Source organism: Gekko japonicus, unplaced genomic scaffold (genome assembly GCF_001447785.1).
Source record: "Gekko japonicus isolate JY-2015 unplaced genomic scaffold, Gekko_japonicus_V1.1 scaffold12, whole genome shotgun sequence".
NCBI classification, from domain to species: domain Eukaryota; kingdom Metazoa; phylum Chordata; class Lepidosauria; order Squamata; family Gekkonidae; genus Gekko; species Gekko japonicus.
In genome coordinates this window covers 872,198-891,602 of record NW_015161947.1, presented here as the reverse complement: position 1 = coordinate 891,602, position 19,405 = coordinate 872,198, and the positions used below count along the sequence as shown (strand labels likewise).

Below are 19,405 nucleotides of genomic sequence, written 5' to 3'. Positions count from 1 at the left end.
GCTGAGTGCTTCAAAAGAGCCATCAGTAGACCATCTCTGGACTATTAGCCTCCATGAAGAAGGCATCCATGACACATAAGGAACATAAACCTCCTTTTGTCCTTGAACTCAGTTGCAGTTCCTTGAAGCCAAATCCCTAAGGCTATACATTTAGATCCTGGAAGAGTTACCAGATGCCCCATTTAAAAAGCGAGACGCTGCAGGTAGTAGGGTTCCCAGGTCATCTATGGTCACTGGTGGGGGATGGGAGGTCGGGTTGCCAGATCCGGGTTGGGAAACTCCTGTAGATTTGAGGATGGAGCCTGGGGAGGACAGGGACCTCAGTGGGGGTACTTATGCCATAGAGTCCACCTTCCACAGCACCCACTTTCTCCAGTGGCACTGAACTCTGTCATCTGGAAATGAGCTGCAATTCTGGGGAAAACAGAGGTCCTACCTGGAGGCTGACACTCATAGCAGGTAGTCATGATGGCCCACAATCCAAAAACAAAATCCGTGCAATAAATACATTTTTTATTAAGACCAATCAAGATGACAAAAACCTCATGGCACTTTAAGGATCATTAACGGTGGATGAAAGTGAAGGAGAGGGGCAGAATTTCAAACAGATGAATATGTAAAGTGAGAGATGCCATGTCCTATGTGTGTAAGGAAATCTCATCCTCTTCCTAGGAAGCTAATTCTAAATGTGCTTGGACTGTAGTCACCCAATACTGAATGAAATCTGAGAGCATTCAGTCAATATATTTTATATCTCTATTTATCTATCTAAATCACTTCATGTTTCAGGGTTAAGCCATATTACTGTGTGGAAACAGGTAGCACAGCTGAGCCCTGGCCATCCCTCTCTCATGTTTTCCTTCCACACAACTTCCTTCAGTCCATTTATTATTACTGGTTGTTCTCCCACTACCCATTGCCGTTCACTCAAGAAATCCGGAGCAACATTAAAATCTCAGGATCATACAGTGAGGCAGAACAGGTGAAGAGGGAAGGACTTACCCAAGGACATAGCTGAGCAGGAATCTGACCTTGAGAAATGTCCTCTCTGCCCCATCCCACATCTGCCCACTGCATCAGTCTTGGGAGTGGCTTTGGGGGGGGGGGGAAGGGACGTTATTTAGGTGCCCACTTTGACGGGAAAGCGTGGTGTCGTCCGAACGGGGCTTGAGCACCCTGTTGCAGGGACTCAAGCGGGGCCGTGGGAGGGGCGCGCAGGCTGCGGTTTGGCCTTTGCAGCATCCACCGTCGTATAGAGGTCGCGCGTTCCAGTCTTAAACTGCTTAACAGCATTGCTGAAGGTAATCCATCAGGCTGCCGGCAAACGTGGGGCAGTACAGCTCTACTCCCCACGGCGCCATGATTGGCTGCACAGCGCGGGCTACGGCAAACGCAGGTTGGGCTGTGTAACGTGTGACATTGGCTGCTCGGGGATTCATGGACCCACCTGCTGGGAGCCTTTGTGTGAGTGGGGGGGTGGGGGGGCAGCTAGGCCTGCAACGAAATTGCTTCGCTGACCCTCCCTCACCTGGGGTGTCTTTGGGAGGAGGGATCTAAGCCCGCGAGGCCAGCCGTCGTCTCCTGCCACGCGCCCCAGAGGCCTCCCCTCCCCACTTTTGCAAAGGAAAAAAAAAACACCCGTTTCTCATTGGCCGCGGGCCACTTGCTACTTTTCCGCCTTCCTGCCTCGCGCCCAGAGCTGCGGGCTCCCTTTCCCGCCTCCCGGCAGCGGCAGAAGCGGCAGTAGCAGCAGCCCTCGCCGCCACTCAGGCCGCCCGTCAGCTGCTCCTCGTGGCCGGCAGCCCCTCCCCGCCTCGTTGAGGCCCACGGGCCGCCTGCCAGGCGAGGCCGCCCCGTTCCCGCTCCGCGTGTGCCTGCCTGCCTGCGTGTGTGAGGCCGCCCGCCCGCCGCCGCCGCCGCCGCCTGAGCCCTGGCCCCTCCCTTTTCCCCCTGCCGACCCCTCCCTCCTCCCTCCCCCCGCCAAACAAGAGGCCGAGCTGGTGTTTTTCCACTCAGCAGGATGGGTGATGCTCAATGCTCCCTCATTAGACAACAGACACGAGAGGTCAGGAAGAAAGCGCTTATAAATTACCGTTTCCTCCTTCGCAGCCCGGTTAGTCGCCTTGCCACTCTCCCCGGGACACGTAGGACAGAGACGCCGACAGCTAAGAAGCTGGACAGCTACCTGGCCAGGGACGACCTGCTGCTGCTGCAGGTACCCCAGCTGCCTTTTCTGTGGTTTAGGGGGAGAGAGAAAAGTCGGGGGGGGGGAGAAGAAGGCGAGGGAGGGGGAGCGGCGGCAGGCAAACAGGCAGAAGCCCCGCCGCCGCCGCCGCCGCCGCCGCCGCCACCACCTCGCACGCTTTCTCCGCGCTCCCTTCGAGCTTTTAGGAACAAAGGAGGCAGGCAGGCACGCATATGGATCTCCTCTCCCTTGGCATTGCTGAAGACAAGGACCGGCAGCTCTGAAGAAAGGCGACGCGGATTCTTCTAGCTTCTCTAGTGGCATCCTCTCAGGCAAGGTGGGAAGGAAGGAAACCTTTTACCAGGGGCTTCTTTGGCCAGGTTTTCTAGCCAGGCTGAGCCCCCCCCCCCAATCCCTTCCTGCGGGGTCCTTTCTTTCCTCAGAGATTTATGTTTGTCCTTTTGCCATTTACCTTTAGGGTGTATCGTTTGGATGCGGTTTTAGAGAGCATGGTGGAGTTGCTTTTGTGTGCCCCCCCCCTCTTTTTTGCAAAAAAAATTTTTTTATGTGCCTACACCTTTCTTGGTACACTGCACAGCTGGCTGAGCTGTAATTTTCTTTCCCTGCCCTCCCCCTCTGACACCTTCTGTTAACTTTCTAATAAGAGATATCTGCTAAGTGGTGCGGTAATAGTTTCTGCTTGATTTAGTACATTTTGTTCTTTTGTGTGTGAACATGTGCTTCCCCCCACCCATGCACACATGCAATAGGCTGCTAAGTTATTTTTTGAAGATGTGGTTCCCTCCTCAGAATTAGTTAGAAAATAACAGCTCATTGCTGTGCAGCTGTTGCCAGTCCTTCTGCGTGGTGATAGCCCTCTTGCAAACACGTTCATTCATTTTCTTGAAGGGGGGGGGAAGAAAAAGAAACTTTGCTGGCAAGAACTGACTCTTAGGGACACTTCAGCGTCAACAAAGTGATTCTGAATTTGCAACTCTGTTACTGGAATCAAAAGCCAACACTAAGGTAATGAATATTCAGCTGTGTATGACCATTGAATGAAAGGTGCTTAGAGAGTTTTTGATACACACCATCTAAATTTCCATATAAGAACATAAAGAGGAAGCCACTTTGCATGCATGTAAAGGATCAGCTGATAGCTGGTTGAGAACATTGTCTTCTCTGTATACTATCTCATAAAGTGGAGAATGAAATTGTTGTTACCTATAAAACCTGTGTTTTGGACAAAAGGTATATTAATGCTGAAATCAGATGGTCGGGATTTTATTTTCCATCATATTACAGTCTAATCATGCACACTGGGGTGCAAGGCCCATATATTTCAAACAGCACATTTCCTGGTAGGCATGCTTAGGACTGGTGTCTTTAGAATTCTGAAGATAACATGGTACAACATTCTGTGAAATGAAGAGGCAGATGTAATAGTGAAGAAACAGATACCTTCTTTTGGAATCTTGAATTTCCCTGTGGCTTTTGCCGAGGTGTGGGAAAAAGAGTGTGAGAGAGCTTTTTATTTTTCCTTAGCTGTTTGTTTTTCAACCTTATCAGGAAAGGTATTAAGAAAGTGTGCCAAGAGAAGTCAGTTGTGCTTAATGTGCTGTTTTGGTAACCTCTATAGTTTCTTGTAGCCTGGTCTCATCAAATCTCAGAAGCTCAGCACAGTTGGCTCTGGTTAGTACTTGGATGGGAGACCACCAAGAAAGTCCAGGCTCCTTATGTGCAGAGCCAGGAAATGGCAAACCACCTCTGAACAGTCTCTTGCCTTAAAAACCCCATGAGGGGTCATCATAAGTTGGCTGCAACTGGATGGCACTTTCCACCACCATTCTTTCTTGTTCCTGTGCATCAAATAGTCTCAAGTGTTGGTCTGGCAAAATCTGAAATAGCTTTGTTTCAAGAGCCAGAAATCGGGTGTGTGATCTGGAAATTTGATGAATTGCTGCTAATTTTTTTTTTTAAAGTAACGCAAATTACTTTGTTAAAACTGTTTAAATTCTTGCTTTTTGGTATTTTATACGTATGTTGTGGATGTGCTTGAGACCATTGGTCATATGAGCTGAAAAAAACCTAACGTGTTAAAAATGTGTGGTCATGGATGGATGATGTTTGACAAATGACGCCAGTCTAGGCCAGACCTCTGTGCCCTTGGCAAATGAATTTTTGTGTTTAGGTTTGTGTTGGATGTGGGTGGGGGGTTCATTGCGATGGCAGAATTGGGCTTCAAAGGAACATGATGGAAATATTTTCCTGGGTGATGTTGCTTGGAAGGTGATTTTCTGTAGCAGGAAAAGAGAATGGGTTTCAGTTTGTATATGAGATGAGCTGGACATCTCCTGTAATACCATATCATTTGCTTAAGGCAAATTTTGAGAGTTAATTAAGAGTACAAGGAGGAATGAATCTGTATTGGCTGCATTGGCCTTACTTTTCTCTCTGTCTTCCATTTTAGATTGGTTGTTCTTTCATCTTCCCAGTTCTTGTGCAGTTTTAATTCATGGTTCCATTTTGCTCCTCAAGCTTTCTCCAGAGGCTCTTGCCCCCCTCTTCTGTTTTCCTCCCAAGGTCTAAGTGTTTCATTTTCCTTTCCTTCTTGATTCTACACTAGTCAATAAACTGAGGGTGGCACTTTTGCTGGCCAACAAAAGCATATCTGACAAATAACATCCCGTCCTGTGGGGGCACTGTGTAGGATGAGACTAACATAGTACTTATTTAAATATGCTGTGTGGAGAGAAGATTACAGAAGGAAGGCATTGTTTTTGTGTGTTGTTTGTTTTTTGGTGTTGGTATTCTGTGATGAAAAATAATTAAACTATTAATTATCAGAAAGAAGGCATTTTTCACTTGTTGCTTGGTCACAGATTATATTGTCAATATATTCCAATGTGGCGATTTAGACAAAACAGGCTTCAGAGAGCTTCTTATTGCATTGGGCATAATTGCATACTGATCTTGGATACAAGCTAAAGAATATTAAGTTTAATGCTCATATAGAGTATTAGGGAGTGAATAAATATCCAGAAGTGTTCTTCTGTGAGTTGATCATAAAATGAGTTGCTTTGGTTTTAGAGATTTTAGGCAGATTTTAGTAAACCCAGAGAAACGTTATTAAGCTGATTTACTCCGGGAGTAAACCCAGAGTGAAATGTGATATTGTCTGGTTATCAAATACCATTTCCCTGCAACGATGAGATATATTTAGCATTCCTTTTCCCCATCTTCCTTTTCTTTATAGTAGAAGGAGAATTGGCTGGGGTAGAAGAGGCGAATAACTAATTAAAGAATATTTGGTTGAGAGAATGGTGCATACAGGAAAAAATGTGTGACTGGAATATTAAAAATAGATGAATGAGACGTAAGTCTCTTTTTTTTGCTTCAGTAAGGCTCTGATGAGAGACTTTTGTATAAGTTGCTCTGGGGCTTATTCAGTGATTGCTTGCCAAATCATTAGTGGCATCTCAATTATGGCCCATTGATGTCAGGAAAGCTCAGGGTCAAACTACAGGTCACGGGAATCCTGTGACTGGATCTCCCAGGTTTGTTTTTGTTTTTTATGAAATGCAGGAGGACAGGGCTGCGGGTTTGATCAGAGAGACTCCATAACCCATTGTCCTGCACCATTTTTCCAACCCAAATTGCTCCCCAACCTGCATTTTGCTTTTTGTGGTAGCGGGAACTGGGCACAGTTTTAATTCCATCTCCTACATAGCCAATGTCCTTGGGATATCTCCTAAGATTTTCTTCCTTTTCTCCGAGGCACTAGAAATTGCTTAAGGTCTTTTGTTGGGCAAAGTCAAAGGAGACATGGCACAGGCAATGAGGACTTGTGGCACTCCCAAAGACTTTGTCTATTTCTTCTGTGCTTACCTGCTCCTTGGTTCAGTCAACTGGAGGCAATATCCCTCCACACCTATGCATTGGAGGGTGGGCATCTGTACTAAAGAATGCTCTTGAGACATATGGAGTTGTACTTTAGGCTTGACTTGTGGCTCTCTTTCCCAAAAAGATTTGCTGTCACTGATCTGGTTGATCAGATCACCTTTGGCCCCGGTCACACGGGCCAGATATTGCGGGGGGGGAGGCGTGACTAATTGCCCCGGCGCAGTTTGATCCATGATTACGCGATCAGATACGCCGGGGGCACACCATGGGTCCTTCCCTCGGCACCGGCGGGTAAACGAGGGTGGCAAGCACACGACAATCCTGCAGCGCGGCATAGAAGCGGCGCGATCACACCAGCAATGGCTAGGCACCGCTGCCGTGACAAACGGGGTCATGGGGTTTTTTTTTAGCCAAAACGGCACTTTCACTTTCCTCTTCGTGCACATGCGCCATTGGGTGCTTGTGCACATCTTGTGGAGACTTGGGGGTGGGGAAACCATTTTTGCGAAGGGACATGGGTGGGCGCCGGATGCCACCACCGGAAACGCGATCAGACGCCAGCCCTTGCCCTGCGGTTTCCGGAAACTAGTACCTTGGGGGCACTGGTTTTTAACTCCGCATCTTCGGCGGGAAGCCTCAGGTTTGCCACGGGAGCTCTATGCTTCCCAGATGTTGCGGCGTGATCGCGCCTGGAAAATCCGCCTATCTTCTGTCTCTGTAGCGTGTCTAATGGGAATGGGAAACAGCTGGTTTCCCCCAGGACAGATTGGCTTGTAGTTTTGGGGGAGGGAAGCTGTGTCTTCCCTTCTAATAGCTTGGATCCTGCAGAACATTTCTGCTAGCCGAAAGGATTCCCATCAGTGAAACGGAGTGGGCCTTCCTCGCTTATTTCCTCCTGCTGTAGGCAAAAAGTCCTTCTGAAAGTTGCTGCTAAGGTACAGGAGACCCTCAGGAACAGTGTGAGGGGGCATCTGGTGAAAATCCCTCCTTCCTTTCACAGAAATTCACTGTGGGACCCAACCTAATGTGTTGATCAGTTTACTTGAGCTTCCCATGCTGTTTTTCTAAAACACTGTAGATGTGTCTTATGTTTGATTTTATTTGTGCTCATGGAATACCATAATCTATATGATGATAGCTAGAACAAGTTAAGCTGTGGTGGCATGGTTGCTGTTAAAATGCTCTGTTGTGGTCATGGCTTCACACTGCTGCTTTAACCTGTCAGACCAACTTCTTATATGGATCAACTGGATTGCCCTGGTGAACCTTCACTCGAGCACCACGCCCACAAATCCTTCTATTAGAAAGCTGTGCTTGTCAGTTCCAGTAGAATGAGCACATGCATTTTTCTTCTGTTTGTGGTGGTATAAATGAAAGTAATTGATCAACAGGAAAATATTCTAAAAATGTTGGTGTAGACAGAGTTTATATTGCTATTGCACCCTAAGGAGAAAAGAGGTTATGAAATATCTAGTGATACAGATCTAGGTTCAAGTTTGGGTATAACATATTAAGTAATACATTCAGGTCATTCACCAGAACATCATGGTGCTGAAAATGTCTACAGTTGTTTTGGAAAATGCCTACAAATTAAGAGGAAAGTGCTACACTGTTATACAGAAATGGTTCAAAACATACTTGACATTTATGATGGACTGCTGCAGAAAATATTGTAGATTGCAAATGAGTTGCTGCCCACATGACTTGAGGTTGTGGGATAAGATTGCTTTGTCTCCTTCACGGACTTGGTACATTTGTTGATATGACTGGTTAACAATGCGGCATGCAGAGCCAACTGTTGCATGTTCCTGTGACATGTGTCCAGGGTCTTTTGTATAGATAACAACTTGAGATAGTTCCTGCCTTGAAGGACTGTGGAAAAACAAGTTAAAGTAGTTTATATGCTACAGGTGTCTGTATACATACATACATACAAATCTTCATGGTAATCTTATTAGCTCTGTAATAATGTTTCAGATGTCTGCAGGTTTATCCAAGAGAGTCTGTCTGCTTTTTTCTTCCAAAGTGCTTCAGTGGCGGAAGCCATGGTTTTAGAGAGAGTCCTTCAAATGCCCTCTCCCCTTAGGAAAAGCTTTCCTCCTGAACTACTTCACTGCCACGGTCAAAAAAAAAAAGTTAAGGGAAAGGGAAATGACTTGGGTTGGGGGGGGGGGAGGGAAGAGGTGCGTGTCCTTTCAGCTAGAAGAGAGGCATACGAATTCTAGAGAACTATTCCCCTCACAACTGCGTAGGGCAGGAGGACCAGGTTCCTCTGCTTAAAAGGGTGGGGGAATTAAAGTGCTTTTTCAGCATCAGCGGCCATTATAGCACACACACATCCATGCTCATCTAAGACTTCTTGGCACACCTAAGGAACGCAGCAAGAAAATCTGAGATGAAGAAGGGGGGATGATGTAACAGCTGCTGATGTCACAATTGTGTTTGTTGTTTTTCTCCTAACTACCATTGTCAGAGGGGTGGGCTGAATGGAACAGAAGGAGGGGAAAGCTGGGGCATGGAGTAAGAGTTGAGGTGAGACCAGTGTAGAGGTGAGATTTCCAAAGAATGGAGAGAAGGAGGGAGTGGCAGGAACTATAAGAATCACAGGCAGTCCTTGGAACTGTGAGAGCTGAAAGTTTTTAATACCTTCTTTAATTTATATCCATTTTCTATTCATTTAGCTTTTTGGGGGGGGGATGAGTGGACATGATGTTTTCAAAGAACTATAGCCTTGCTTCTTTTAGAAACGTATTTTCATGATTTCATTGGAACTGTACAATGATTTAGTATTTCTGTACTTTATCCTACCAATCACCTACCAATCAGCCAAAACATCTCACTATCATGGCTGAGCCCCTGTTCACATATGAGTCTCACATCTTCAGACTCAGCACTTCCACACCACTGACCACACAAACACTGGAAATGAAAAGGAACATGAAACAGGGACTTAAAAATTCTAGTAAGTGACTGGCCTACACAGGGGACGTTTTGTAGAAAAAGAGCTAGGGGAACTCATTAGCATAACTCCTTAGCATATGCCACACCCCCTGACATCACCGGAAGTGTGTCATAAGGCCACACCCCCTGACATCACTGGAAGTGTGTCATAAGGCCACACACCCCACCCCCAATGGTCCCGGCCGCCGCCGCCCTTGCAGGGGAGAGGCAGGGAGGAAGCAACTTACCCTCCCTCTTCTCCTGCCTCCTCCTGGCTGAATGAGGGCCGGAAGTGGGGTGGCCAGAAGCAGGGGGCGGGGCTTCGTCATGTGCCCCGCCCCTCGTACCTCACCCGGGGGAACTGCGATCCCCCGCAATCCCCCCGAAATGACCTCTGGGCCTACATAAAAGAAGTTTGCAACAGCCTGCCTACCTTTGTTTTGCTTTCCCCTGCTCTCACCAGTTTTCCTGCCGCTAGATACTCTAGATAATAATGAATTAAATGGTCCTTGGGAGCAAAGACTTCATAAATAGATGTCGAGGATGGCTTAGATTGTGAAGTAACAAATCCGTCTACACACTTCGATGAGCATCTCCTGATACTTTCAGTTCCGGCTGATTCCATTCTTGTTCTCCTCCCCTCCCAGCTCTGCTTTTAAAATCAAACATGCTTGAATAATCTCTTCCAGCAATTACTGAAAATGTTGCCTGGAGGCAAGTTTAAGGCTGTTCACATGTAGTGTAAACCAGCCTTCTCTGTCCACTGCCTCTCCCTTTCTCAGCAACCACACAGAGTCAGCTTGCCTTCATCTAGGAATATTGTTTTATAGTTACAACTAGGAATGAGGGCTTTCTTTATAGAAGTAGCTTGCTTCATGACAAACAGTTGATTTGCAGAAGCAGCACGCGAACCCCACCCTCGCTGCAAACAAGGGCATTCTCTAATGAATCAAGAAGGGTCCATTACCTCACACCACATAAACTTACTATTGGCTGTTAAAGGCCTCTTCACAGATTAATGTTGTTGTTGTTACACATATATGCCTGTGTGCTGAATTTGGAATTGGCTACAGCTCATTATAGTAAACACACTATTTACCACTTGTGTGACGATTGAATTTGTGCTCGCAAGATGAAATAACAGGTGCACCACTCCTTTTAGTATGTTGGGAGTATTAGTGGTAGATGCTTCTGCCCTTAGTACACCCTATTGATTGGGCCTTGTTGAATAATTGAAGTGAACTGACAGAATGCTTTGCTTAAATATCCAGGTGTTCTGTCTTTCCAAACATGTTAAATCTTAATGTGTTTTAAATCAGTATTGTGCTGTCAAGTTTCAAAGACCGAAAAGTAAACTTTGGAGAAATCAACACGTCTAAACTAAAACTAAATCTTGGTGCAATCCTAAAAGCACTTACCTGAGAGTAAGCCCCATTAAATAGACCCAAGTTGGATTCTGAGTAGAACTACTTAGGATTGCTCTCTGTAGAGTATGAAAACTGTCCTCTTTTTATCGACTTTGCTTTGTGGTTTTGCTTGTGTGACAGCATTGGCCTATTTATTTCAGTAGAAGTAAATGCTTTGTGTTCTTAGTTGATCAGCCAGACTATAACGTGGTTGTTTCCCATGTGTCTCAGCTGTCCTTTGATGGTTAAGACTCTTCTCTGGTGTAACCTGATATAAACTTTATAGGTTTCATAAAGGCTTTAGTATTTAATAATTCAGCTGAAGAAAAAGCAAGTTTACTTAGATTATCTTTTGCATACTGAATTAATTCTTTTCAGTTATGGATATAGCTTTCATATTGAGTTTTATCTGTTCATTTTATTTAAAACAGTTCTGTGCTGCCTTTTCACCTAAATCAGTGCCACCACCATAGTTTTGCTGCCATCATTATGCTTTCAGGAGGTTGAGCTCAGCAAGGGGTTTGTAGAGGCTGTTCTGAAAGCTGCAGGTGCTCGAACTTGAGTGTCTTGGGTTGGATCCTGTGATCTGTGGACACAAGGACCACTTATCTGTCCTGTATTCTCCTCCACCTAACAGTCCTTTCCAACCTCGAGAGAGTTTATTCCCAGGGTCACTGGGCCCCTCTGGCCTAATGGCCATGCAGGTCAGTGGGCTGTAGAGAGTAAGGGGAAAGGTGGCAAAATCACTCCCTTCTTCCTCCTCTGTCAGCAGTTCTACACTGATGGAAAAGGCAGAAACAGCGATTTTGTCCCCATTCCCACTGTAGCCCCCCGACTCATATGGCTGTTGGTCTACATGGCTGCCCCAACCCAAACCTTTCTAGGGTTGGATAAGCCTGCTAGGGCAAGGGGGATGTAGGAAAGATCCACAACTATCAGGGCCTTCTGCTGATGCATCACACGGTCTAATCTATTTCCCACGGTAGCCAAAAAGAATAGCTTGATGGAAGAAGAGTACCAAGAAAGTTTATGCCAGGATTCATTTAGATGCCCAGTTTAACTATAGTGAAATTTGATTCCTTCATACACCTGGCTTCTCCCTTGTCACCCATTTTGCACAGAACATGATTGTTTATTTATTTAGTTTTATAGCCCACCTTTCTCACTGAGACTTGAGGCAGATTACAAAATATAGATAACAGTTCAATTGGACAGCACATAAACAGTGCAGTAGTACTATCATTACAGAATTAGAAAACAATGCAAACAAAAAACTGTCATAAGACATGGTAAAGGAATGGTAGTTTAAGACTCAACTCCAGTTACCCATGAAGATGAATACTGGTGCGTTGATTCCCTCACCCCACAAGTTGGGATGCTTAACTAGGGTTTAATCCTTCTTTAGGATCCTGGTTAGTGGAAGGGAAATGCGGTCACACGGAGCATTAGCCACGCTACAGAGATGGAAGATAGGCGGATTTTCCAGGCGCGATCACATCGCAACATCTGGGAAGCGTAGAGCTCCCGTGGCTAACCGAGGCTTCCCGCCGAAGATGTGGCGTAAAAAACTAGTACCTCCGAGGTACTAGTTTCTGGAAACCGAGGGGCAAGGGCGGGTGTCTGATCGCGTTTCTGGTCATAGTTCGTGGCATCCGGCACCCGCCCATGTCCCATCGCAAAAAGGGTTTTTTCCCCAAGTCTCCACGGGATGCGCACAAGCACCCAACGGTGCATGCGCACAATTCGGTTTTTAAAAAACCACAACCCCGTTTGCCACGGCAGCGGCACCTAGCCATTGCTGCTGTGATCGCACCGCTTCTTTGCCGCGCCGCAGGATTGTCGTGTGATTGGCACCTCCCCCCGAACCATGGGACGTCGGCGGGACATGTGATCCGGTGGTCGCACGTTAGCTTGCTCCGGGGCAAACAGCCACGCTTCCCCCCGCATTTTCCGGCCCATGTGACTGGGGCCGAACTCTGTTTAAGCCACATGTCCGCATTTGTATATCATGGATAAGCATAGTCATTCTTAAACCACCATTCCTTTATTGCACTGTGCATGAGAAGGATGGAGGAAAGAGGGAGGAGCCACGCACATATGTGAGCTAGATCTCTGCAGATTTTTGTTAAATTGACATCTTAGTGCAGCCGCAGTGTTCAAGATTCCATGGAATGAGAAGCCAAGCCCTGCTGGTTCTTTTATCAGATGGGCTGTACCTTTTCTGACTGGGGGAGAGGGAATCACATGTTTAATACTCCCCCATATTTAAAAATTTCTGCAAATGAAAAGTAGTCCATCAGAAAAAAAGGTTCTATCCTAGCCTTTTCCCTACTGATAGTGTTCCACGTACAGGGAATTATTAATCTAGAAGAGTGGTGGGAGGGGAGGGGGGAATCTATCCCTCCCCTTCAATCCTTTCAGTCACGTCAGAACTCGGCCACCTCATTACCATTTAATTTTGCTACTTGTAATAACTTCAGCTGCAAGTTAGTCACAGACTGCAACTTCACTGTGGCCCTCGGCCAAGGAAAGATTCAGCAATCCTTCCTGCCTTCCTCTATCCTCCCACAGCTCTGGCAGGCTAGGAGGAAACCACCAACGATTTTGGCCACAAACTCCTTTATCTGTGGGACAAAAGAAGCTGGTTTGCAGCCTTCCATGATCAAATGTGAAAGTTCAGATTCATTGTTATAGGCCCCTGCAGACCTTTCAGTGTTAGAGCAGGGATGGTAAAAAATGGAGCTCTTAAGCAAAGATCCATGAACCATAAACAAAGAATCTGGAAGGTAATCAAGGTAGGGGATGGTGTGGGAGCTCACATGTGTTACATTGTATGCTGCTTTCCTTTGAGGCAGTTTGAGGTGAAATTGTTTGTGGCCTGTTACATTGAATATTTAAGTGGAAAGTTAGAGGAAAACCTGTCACCTATCAACAGAATCAGTACTGTGTTCCAGAGTTCTGATTAAGTTTTTAAAAATGTTCACAGCCTACACTTTTCTGGCCCATTTATGTTCACATCCATATATTCTCCACCAGTGTCTTTTTTTGTTTTGTTTTGTTTTTGTTTGTTTTATTTTATTTTATTTCTTTCTTTTTCTGAAACAGGAAGAGAAAATCCATTCTGGAGAGACTCTTCTTCATGTAAGTGTCATTTATGCTCGTTAACAAAATCAGTGCAATTTTAGCAGTGCAACTCAGATGTTCAGAATCTATATGTTCAATGATGGATTATTAAAAAGAAGTAAGAAAGTACTTGTTGCTCTTTGTTTATTTAAAAGGGGTGTGAGAACGAATAACGTTTAAAATTGTCCATGAATGCAGAACAAACAAAACAGTGTAAGACAACAACATAGAATGTATAAGATTCCCCTGCTACTGTGCCAAGATATGCTTTTTTTAAATCTTGGATTCTGCTCCATAATCCAAGTTACTATGTGCAAAATTGGTTTTGGTTGTGTGTGTGTGTGTTTGCGTGGCCTTAAGTAGTGCTTAGATATTACAGGCTTTTTCAGTGGTTTCTTGCATTACTTGTTAACAATCTTGAAGACTTGAAGTGTAAACATTTACTAGCCCAAAACTCTGCCAATTCTCTGTGTACACCCCTGCATCCTAGGGCAGTTTGAGGTGACAGGCAATTATTCATGCAGAAGGAGTAGCCAGCCTCTTACTATGAGGTTGTAAGAGAGAACTGATTTGAGCAGCCATCATTGGTTAATGTTGCAGATGTTTTGAGAACATTTGCAACACTCTATACTAAATGCAGGGCCACAATGGCTTAGAGCTTAAGATCTGCAGACTGGAAGGTCTGTAGTTCGGCAGTTTGAGACCCTAGTGCTGCATGATAGAGTGAGCTCCCATCTCTGGCCCTAGCTTCTGCCAACCTAGCAGTTCGAAAGCAAGAAACTGCAAGTAGATGAATAGGTACTGCTTCAGTGGGAAGGTAACAGCATTCCCTGTGCCTCGGCGTTTAATCATGTCGGCCACATGACCACAGAAACTTCATTTTTATACTAAATGTCCCACACACACACACACACACACACACACCACATGACTGTGGTACTTAGACCAAATGGAACATTATGTTGTGGTAAACATTTTTATACACTGCTCATGGATTTGGCTTGCTTATAAACAGGGGCAGGTTCCAAAGCGATCCCCCCCCCCAAAAAAAGAGATACTTGAGTTGAAGTACCTGGGTACATTGGTGGGATCTTTAACCTTAAAAAAAGTGATCCTGTTGCCATGTCACTGAGTATTTTTGAGTCTCTCTCCCATCAATTTCAAAGTGTTTGACCATGCAGTATGCAGGGCTGCTGTTTAGAAAACATACCCAAGGTCCTCTTGAAAACATGGAACCATTTTTTGGAATATAGCCCCACTTTAAACTGTAAAATATAGTAGAGCATTTAATGAGGCTTCTTTATAGAATGTTGTTCTGATACAGCAAAATCAAGCCTTGGAGTGGGAAACTACTGCATTCTTTGTGGTATGGATTTAATTTTGCATAATTTTCTTTGTGTGCACTCTGCCTTGTATAATGGTAACCCCAGGAACTTTTGCATCGGGCAACTTGTCGTAAATTAATACGCTTTTTATTTTAAAATAACACACATTGAACTACAGCGCTGCATTATTCCTGCATAATAACAATTGATTAATGCATAGCAAAAACCTATGTTGTACCTTTTTTCGTTTTTGCTATTGTTGGGCTGAATTATTAGTTGAGCTTTTAGAATAAAAGCCGCTTGTGCAGCATACCCTGCATAGGTGATTATTTCTGTGTTTACACAGTAATCTGAACAATAAATTATTTCTGCCTTTCCTTTAAACCATGTCCTTATTTGTCACCTTAAGCTAGCAGTGTATTCAGATGCAGAGAAATTCCAGTGAGGATCTGCAAAACATTGTGATAGAGGAATGAGATGAGGCAGAAAGGAGTAAAGAGGCTGTCTCGCCCTGCCCCTCCCTTTGCCAGGGCTTTTCCCTATATTCATTTCAAACAGTAAGGTACAGATAGATGATCAAGGAGTTCTCCTTCACCCATTTAGCTTCATCCCTTGGATGTATGGGTGTGCCTACCCTACAAGGCTGATGCTTGATCCGAGAGATTTCAGATCCAATGGCAGTGAATTCATTTAACATAAGAACATAAGAGAAGCCAATGTTGAATCAGGCCAATGGCCCATCCAGTCCAACACTCTGTCACACAGTGGCCAAAAATACCAGGTGCCATTAGGAGGTCCAGCAGGGGGGCCAGGACACTAGAAGCCCTCCCACTGTTGCCCCCCCAAGCACCAAGAATACAGTGCATCACTTGCCCCAGACTGAGAGTTCCTGTCTATACCTTGTGGCTTCTAGCCACTGATGAACCTCTGCTCCATACATTTATCCAATTCCCTCTTGAAGCCGTCCATGCTTGTAGCTGCCACCACCTCCTGTGGCATTGAATTCCACATGTTAATCACTCTTTGGGTGAAGAAGTACTTCCTTTTATCCATTCTAACCTGACTGCTCAGCAATTTCATTGAGTGCCCATGAGTTTCATTGAGTGCCCACGAGTTTGTATGCTGTCTTATAAGAGGCAACATGTAGATGGACCCAGTGTTCCCTGCTGATTTGCCAGAGGCAATATATACATAGAGGTGACACGCATGGTGACCCATTTATTGTTCTCAAAGTCCCCTCTTGACTTAGGATCTTCCCAGTGGTTTGACTTATGTCAGTGGTGCCAATGGTGACCAAGTGGGCAGCTTTGGGGGGTGAGGACTGAGAGCTTAGGAGTAGTATGGAAAAACTCAGAGAATGTTGTTCATTGCAGTGGGTAAGAGAAGGAGAACAAGGAAGCCCATTTTGCATCATCATCTGCAGGGTACATGGGGAAAAGTTTCCTCCCACCCCTGCCTCTCTGGAAGGAAAAGCAGCAGCCCATCCCTGCACAGTTATCCCTGGATGAAGGGAAATGAGCTTGCCCACACTCATTCAGTGTATCTTGCATGGTAGTTTGCAAGATAGGGTGAAAGCTCTCACACAGATTCCAGCCCATCTTCACACAAATTGCCACCACTGGTCCATGGAAGAGTGAACCTGAGCCCCCTTCTCCAGGCCAGCCTAGTCTAATCCATGTTCGCTCTGTGGCAGCAGCAGTGTCTGGATGATGAACTTCAGGGGGAAGTTTTCTCTCCAATCCCAGTTTCCTGCCTGTATCCTGCTGTTCCCTGGAAAAGGTCAGCGATATCATATGGAAAGTTGAGTGCATCTCTGTACATGCAATGTGCTGCTATACATATATATATATATATATATCTGTCAGTAGAAGTTCCCTCCTCGGACTGCTGAAGTCTGTTGTTCGTTTGCTCAACCAGATGACCTGTTTCCAAACCGGCTGCTTTCCCCCAATGAATTTCTACCGTAATCCAGAATGTAGGTTCTACTGAATATGCAGATTGCATCCTCTGTCCTCATCCAGCATAGCTGATGGCTAGGCATGCCTGAGGAGAAGGATTCCTGTCCTTCCCTTCTGTCTGCCTTGCACCACTGAGTAGTTAGAAGACAGGTCAGCCTTACTACCACTTTGCTGACCTCAGTGGCCTACAAGGTGAAAGGGGAAGGAAGGAGATTGGAAGAGAGTTCCCCTGTGCCTGCTTATTAAATACATTGAGGCTGCTTGTTGCCAGGAATGTCACAAGGCCTCAGCCACTAGAACTGAGAGATAGGCTAAAGGGAAGCAAGCAGTCCGTCAGGTATGTATCTTCTGAGTCCAAGCTTCAGCCATCCCACAGGAACCTTGCATTATGGCACAGTTTTTGGGAGGTGGAATTGGCCTGAGAACCCATGCCACTTCCGTCTCCCAAGACCCGAGAGAAACACACCCTAAGGTTCACTTTCTCCAAGTCCAATTTCTTTCTCCCGTATACTTTAAAATGTGAGGAAGTTTGTTTGTTTGCATTGTAAAGGACCACAGCAGGAGAAGGGAAAGTAGTAGGTCTTGGAGAACTTCAAGCATGCATCCTCCAATCCTGCACGTGGACCTGTGACACTGCCTTATACTGAGTCTGACCATTGGTCTACCAAGGTCAGTATTCAGTATTGTCTCCACTAACTGACAGTGGCTCTCCAGGATCCTGAGTGGAGGTCTTTCACAACGCTTATTACCTGATCCTCTTAAACTGGAGATGACAGAATATGAACTTGAGACCTCCTTCATGCCTTTATCCCTGCTGTGGCATAGTGAGTAGAGTGTCAGAATAGGACCTGAGGTGACCGGCTTTGAATCCCCCATTCGTCCATGGAAGCCCACCAAGTGACCTTGGGCCCATCAGAGTCTCTCGGCTTAACCTACCCTCACAAGGTTGGTGTTGTGGGGATTAAGTGGAGGATGGAGTAACAACGTGGAAAGACACTTTGAGCCCCAACCAGAAAGAAAAGCAGGATATAAATAAAAAATAAGCATCATGCAAAGCATATGCTTTTATCACTGAGACAGCCCCTCCACAAACCTCGTTTCCTTCGAATGGAAGCCATAGCCTCTCTGTGCTAAGAACTGTGGATTTCAGTAGGGCAGCTGCGCTGGGTGTCTCTAGAGGAGACTTGGTAGGCCTCCTCAACTAAAGACGTCTGAGTAGAATGAGCAGAAGTGTCCTTTTCACAGAAGGGATATTTGGATCCATGCCAGTGTAGTCGGAGAAGACAGCCTCTGTGCTCCTATTGTGTATTTGATTTATTTCTGCAATTCCCAGTCCAGAAGTAAAAGCGGCCTATTTCTGTGCATGGATCTCCTTGGTTGTATGGGGCAAGGATGCATGAGTGGGAGAGGGCAAGATGTTAGGAGAGAAAAATTGCTGTCTCTTTCTCCTCCCCGCCATGATACTTTTTCACAGGTCCATATGAAAAAGGGGATGGGATACAGCAAAGAAATGCAGGAGCAAAATATACAAAAAAGTCTACTCTTGTACACGTGCATATCACATATGTACAACCTGTGGACTCCATGTAATACATACAGTGTGGGTCTGTACTGCCTGCTTTGGCATGTAGCAAATTTGAAATGCTGGTGCTTCTTTTTCTTGCATCTGCACATAACAGAAGAAGGCTCACCTTTGATGTATACGTCTCTTTCTGTTCATAATCTTTGTATGGCTTATTGCTTTGGCTCCTTTTGACTTGTAGAGCATGAATTTTTAAATAGGAGCTAAGTGAACTCCAGGGAGTTACAAAATAATGGCTTGTTTAAAATGCTTGTCTAAAATGGTCCAAATAATTTTGGAATGATATCTGATTCTCAGTTTGTAATATTTTTTAAAAAATCAAAGCTTATTAAAATAAAAAAAACTCTCTTTGGCAAAGTTAATTTGTAAGAACAGTATATAAAACTCCAGTAGTATTTTGAGCTAATGAAATGGGTTTCTGTCAGCAGAGCAGGACTTCCTTGCCTCACCCTACCCCTGCTGCAGCCTGAAATCTCAAATGTTATTTCTGGAGGGCGGGGGGGGGGGGAAACCCCTACCCAGGAATAGCATAGGGTCTACAGCAGGAAGGGGGGAACTGGCAAAAATGACTCTCCCATCCATTTGTGGGCATCCTCTGCTAGATCCAAGCCACAAATGCTTCCAAGACAGCTGTGCCCAAGTACTGAATTGGATGATTTAAACAGAAATGAATTCTCAAAGAGAATTCAAGATTGTGACCACCAGATGCAGCAAAGCATGTGAAATATTTTGAAGTCAGTTGTTTCTTAGTATGGAAGTCTTCGTTGGAAAAAGTAGACGGCTCATTGCCATCGCCACCTCATTTGTTAAAGTAATGCTAAGAAGGCGTCATCTTACTGTGATCATCATTTTGCGACAAATACTACCATCATTCATTACTTTCTATCAGTGCCTCACCCTATGGAGGAACCAGCACTGCCCATCCACATTGAGGAGGGGACAAACGTTCCAACGGGTGAGTGCAGTTAAGGTAGATGCTTGTG

The 19,405-nt window shown here is 45.3% G+C and overlaps 1 protein-coding gene across 3 annotated transcripts in view; it reads left to right on the top strand.

Annotated features, from left to right (window-relative positions):
- The first annotated feature begins 2,141 nt into the window (after nucleotides 1-2,141).
- SLC6A6 (solute carrier family 6 (neurotransmitter transporter), member 6) overlaps nucleotides 2,142-19,405 on the top strand; it is a 71,748-nt gene continuing 54,484 nt past the window's right edge. The window contains exons 1-3 of one of the 3 annotated variants that reach the window (XM_015429377.1): nucleotides 3,151-3,211; nucleotides 13,540-13,575; nucleotides 19,312-19,377. In XM_015429377.1, coding sequence (XP_015284863.1) covers nucleotides 19,323-19,377 — 55 coding nt within the window. In that variant the 5' untranslated portion in view covers nucleotides 3,151-3,211; nucleotides 13,540-13,575; nucleotides 19,312-19,322. Of the gene's footprint in view, nucleotides 2,216-3,150; nucleotides 3,212-13,539; nucleotides 13,576-19,311; nucleotides 19,378-19,405 lie in introns of those variants that run through there. The other 2 variants (XM_015429379.1, XM_015429378.1) reach the window with 2 other exon arrangements.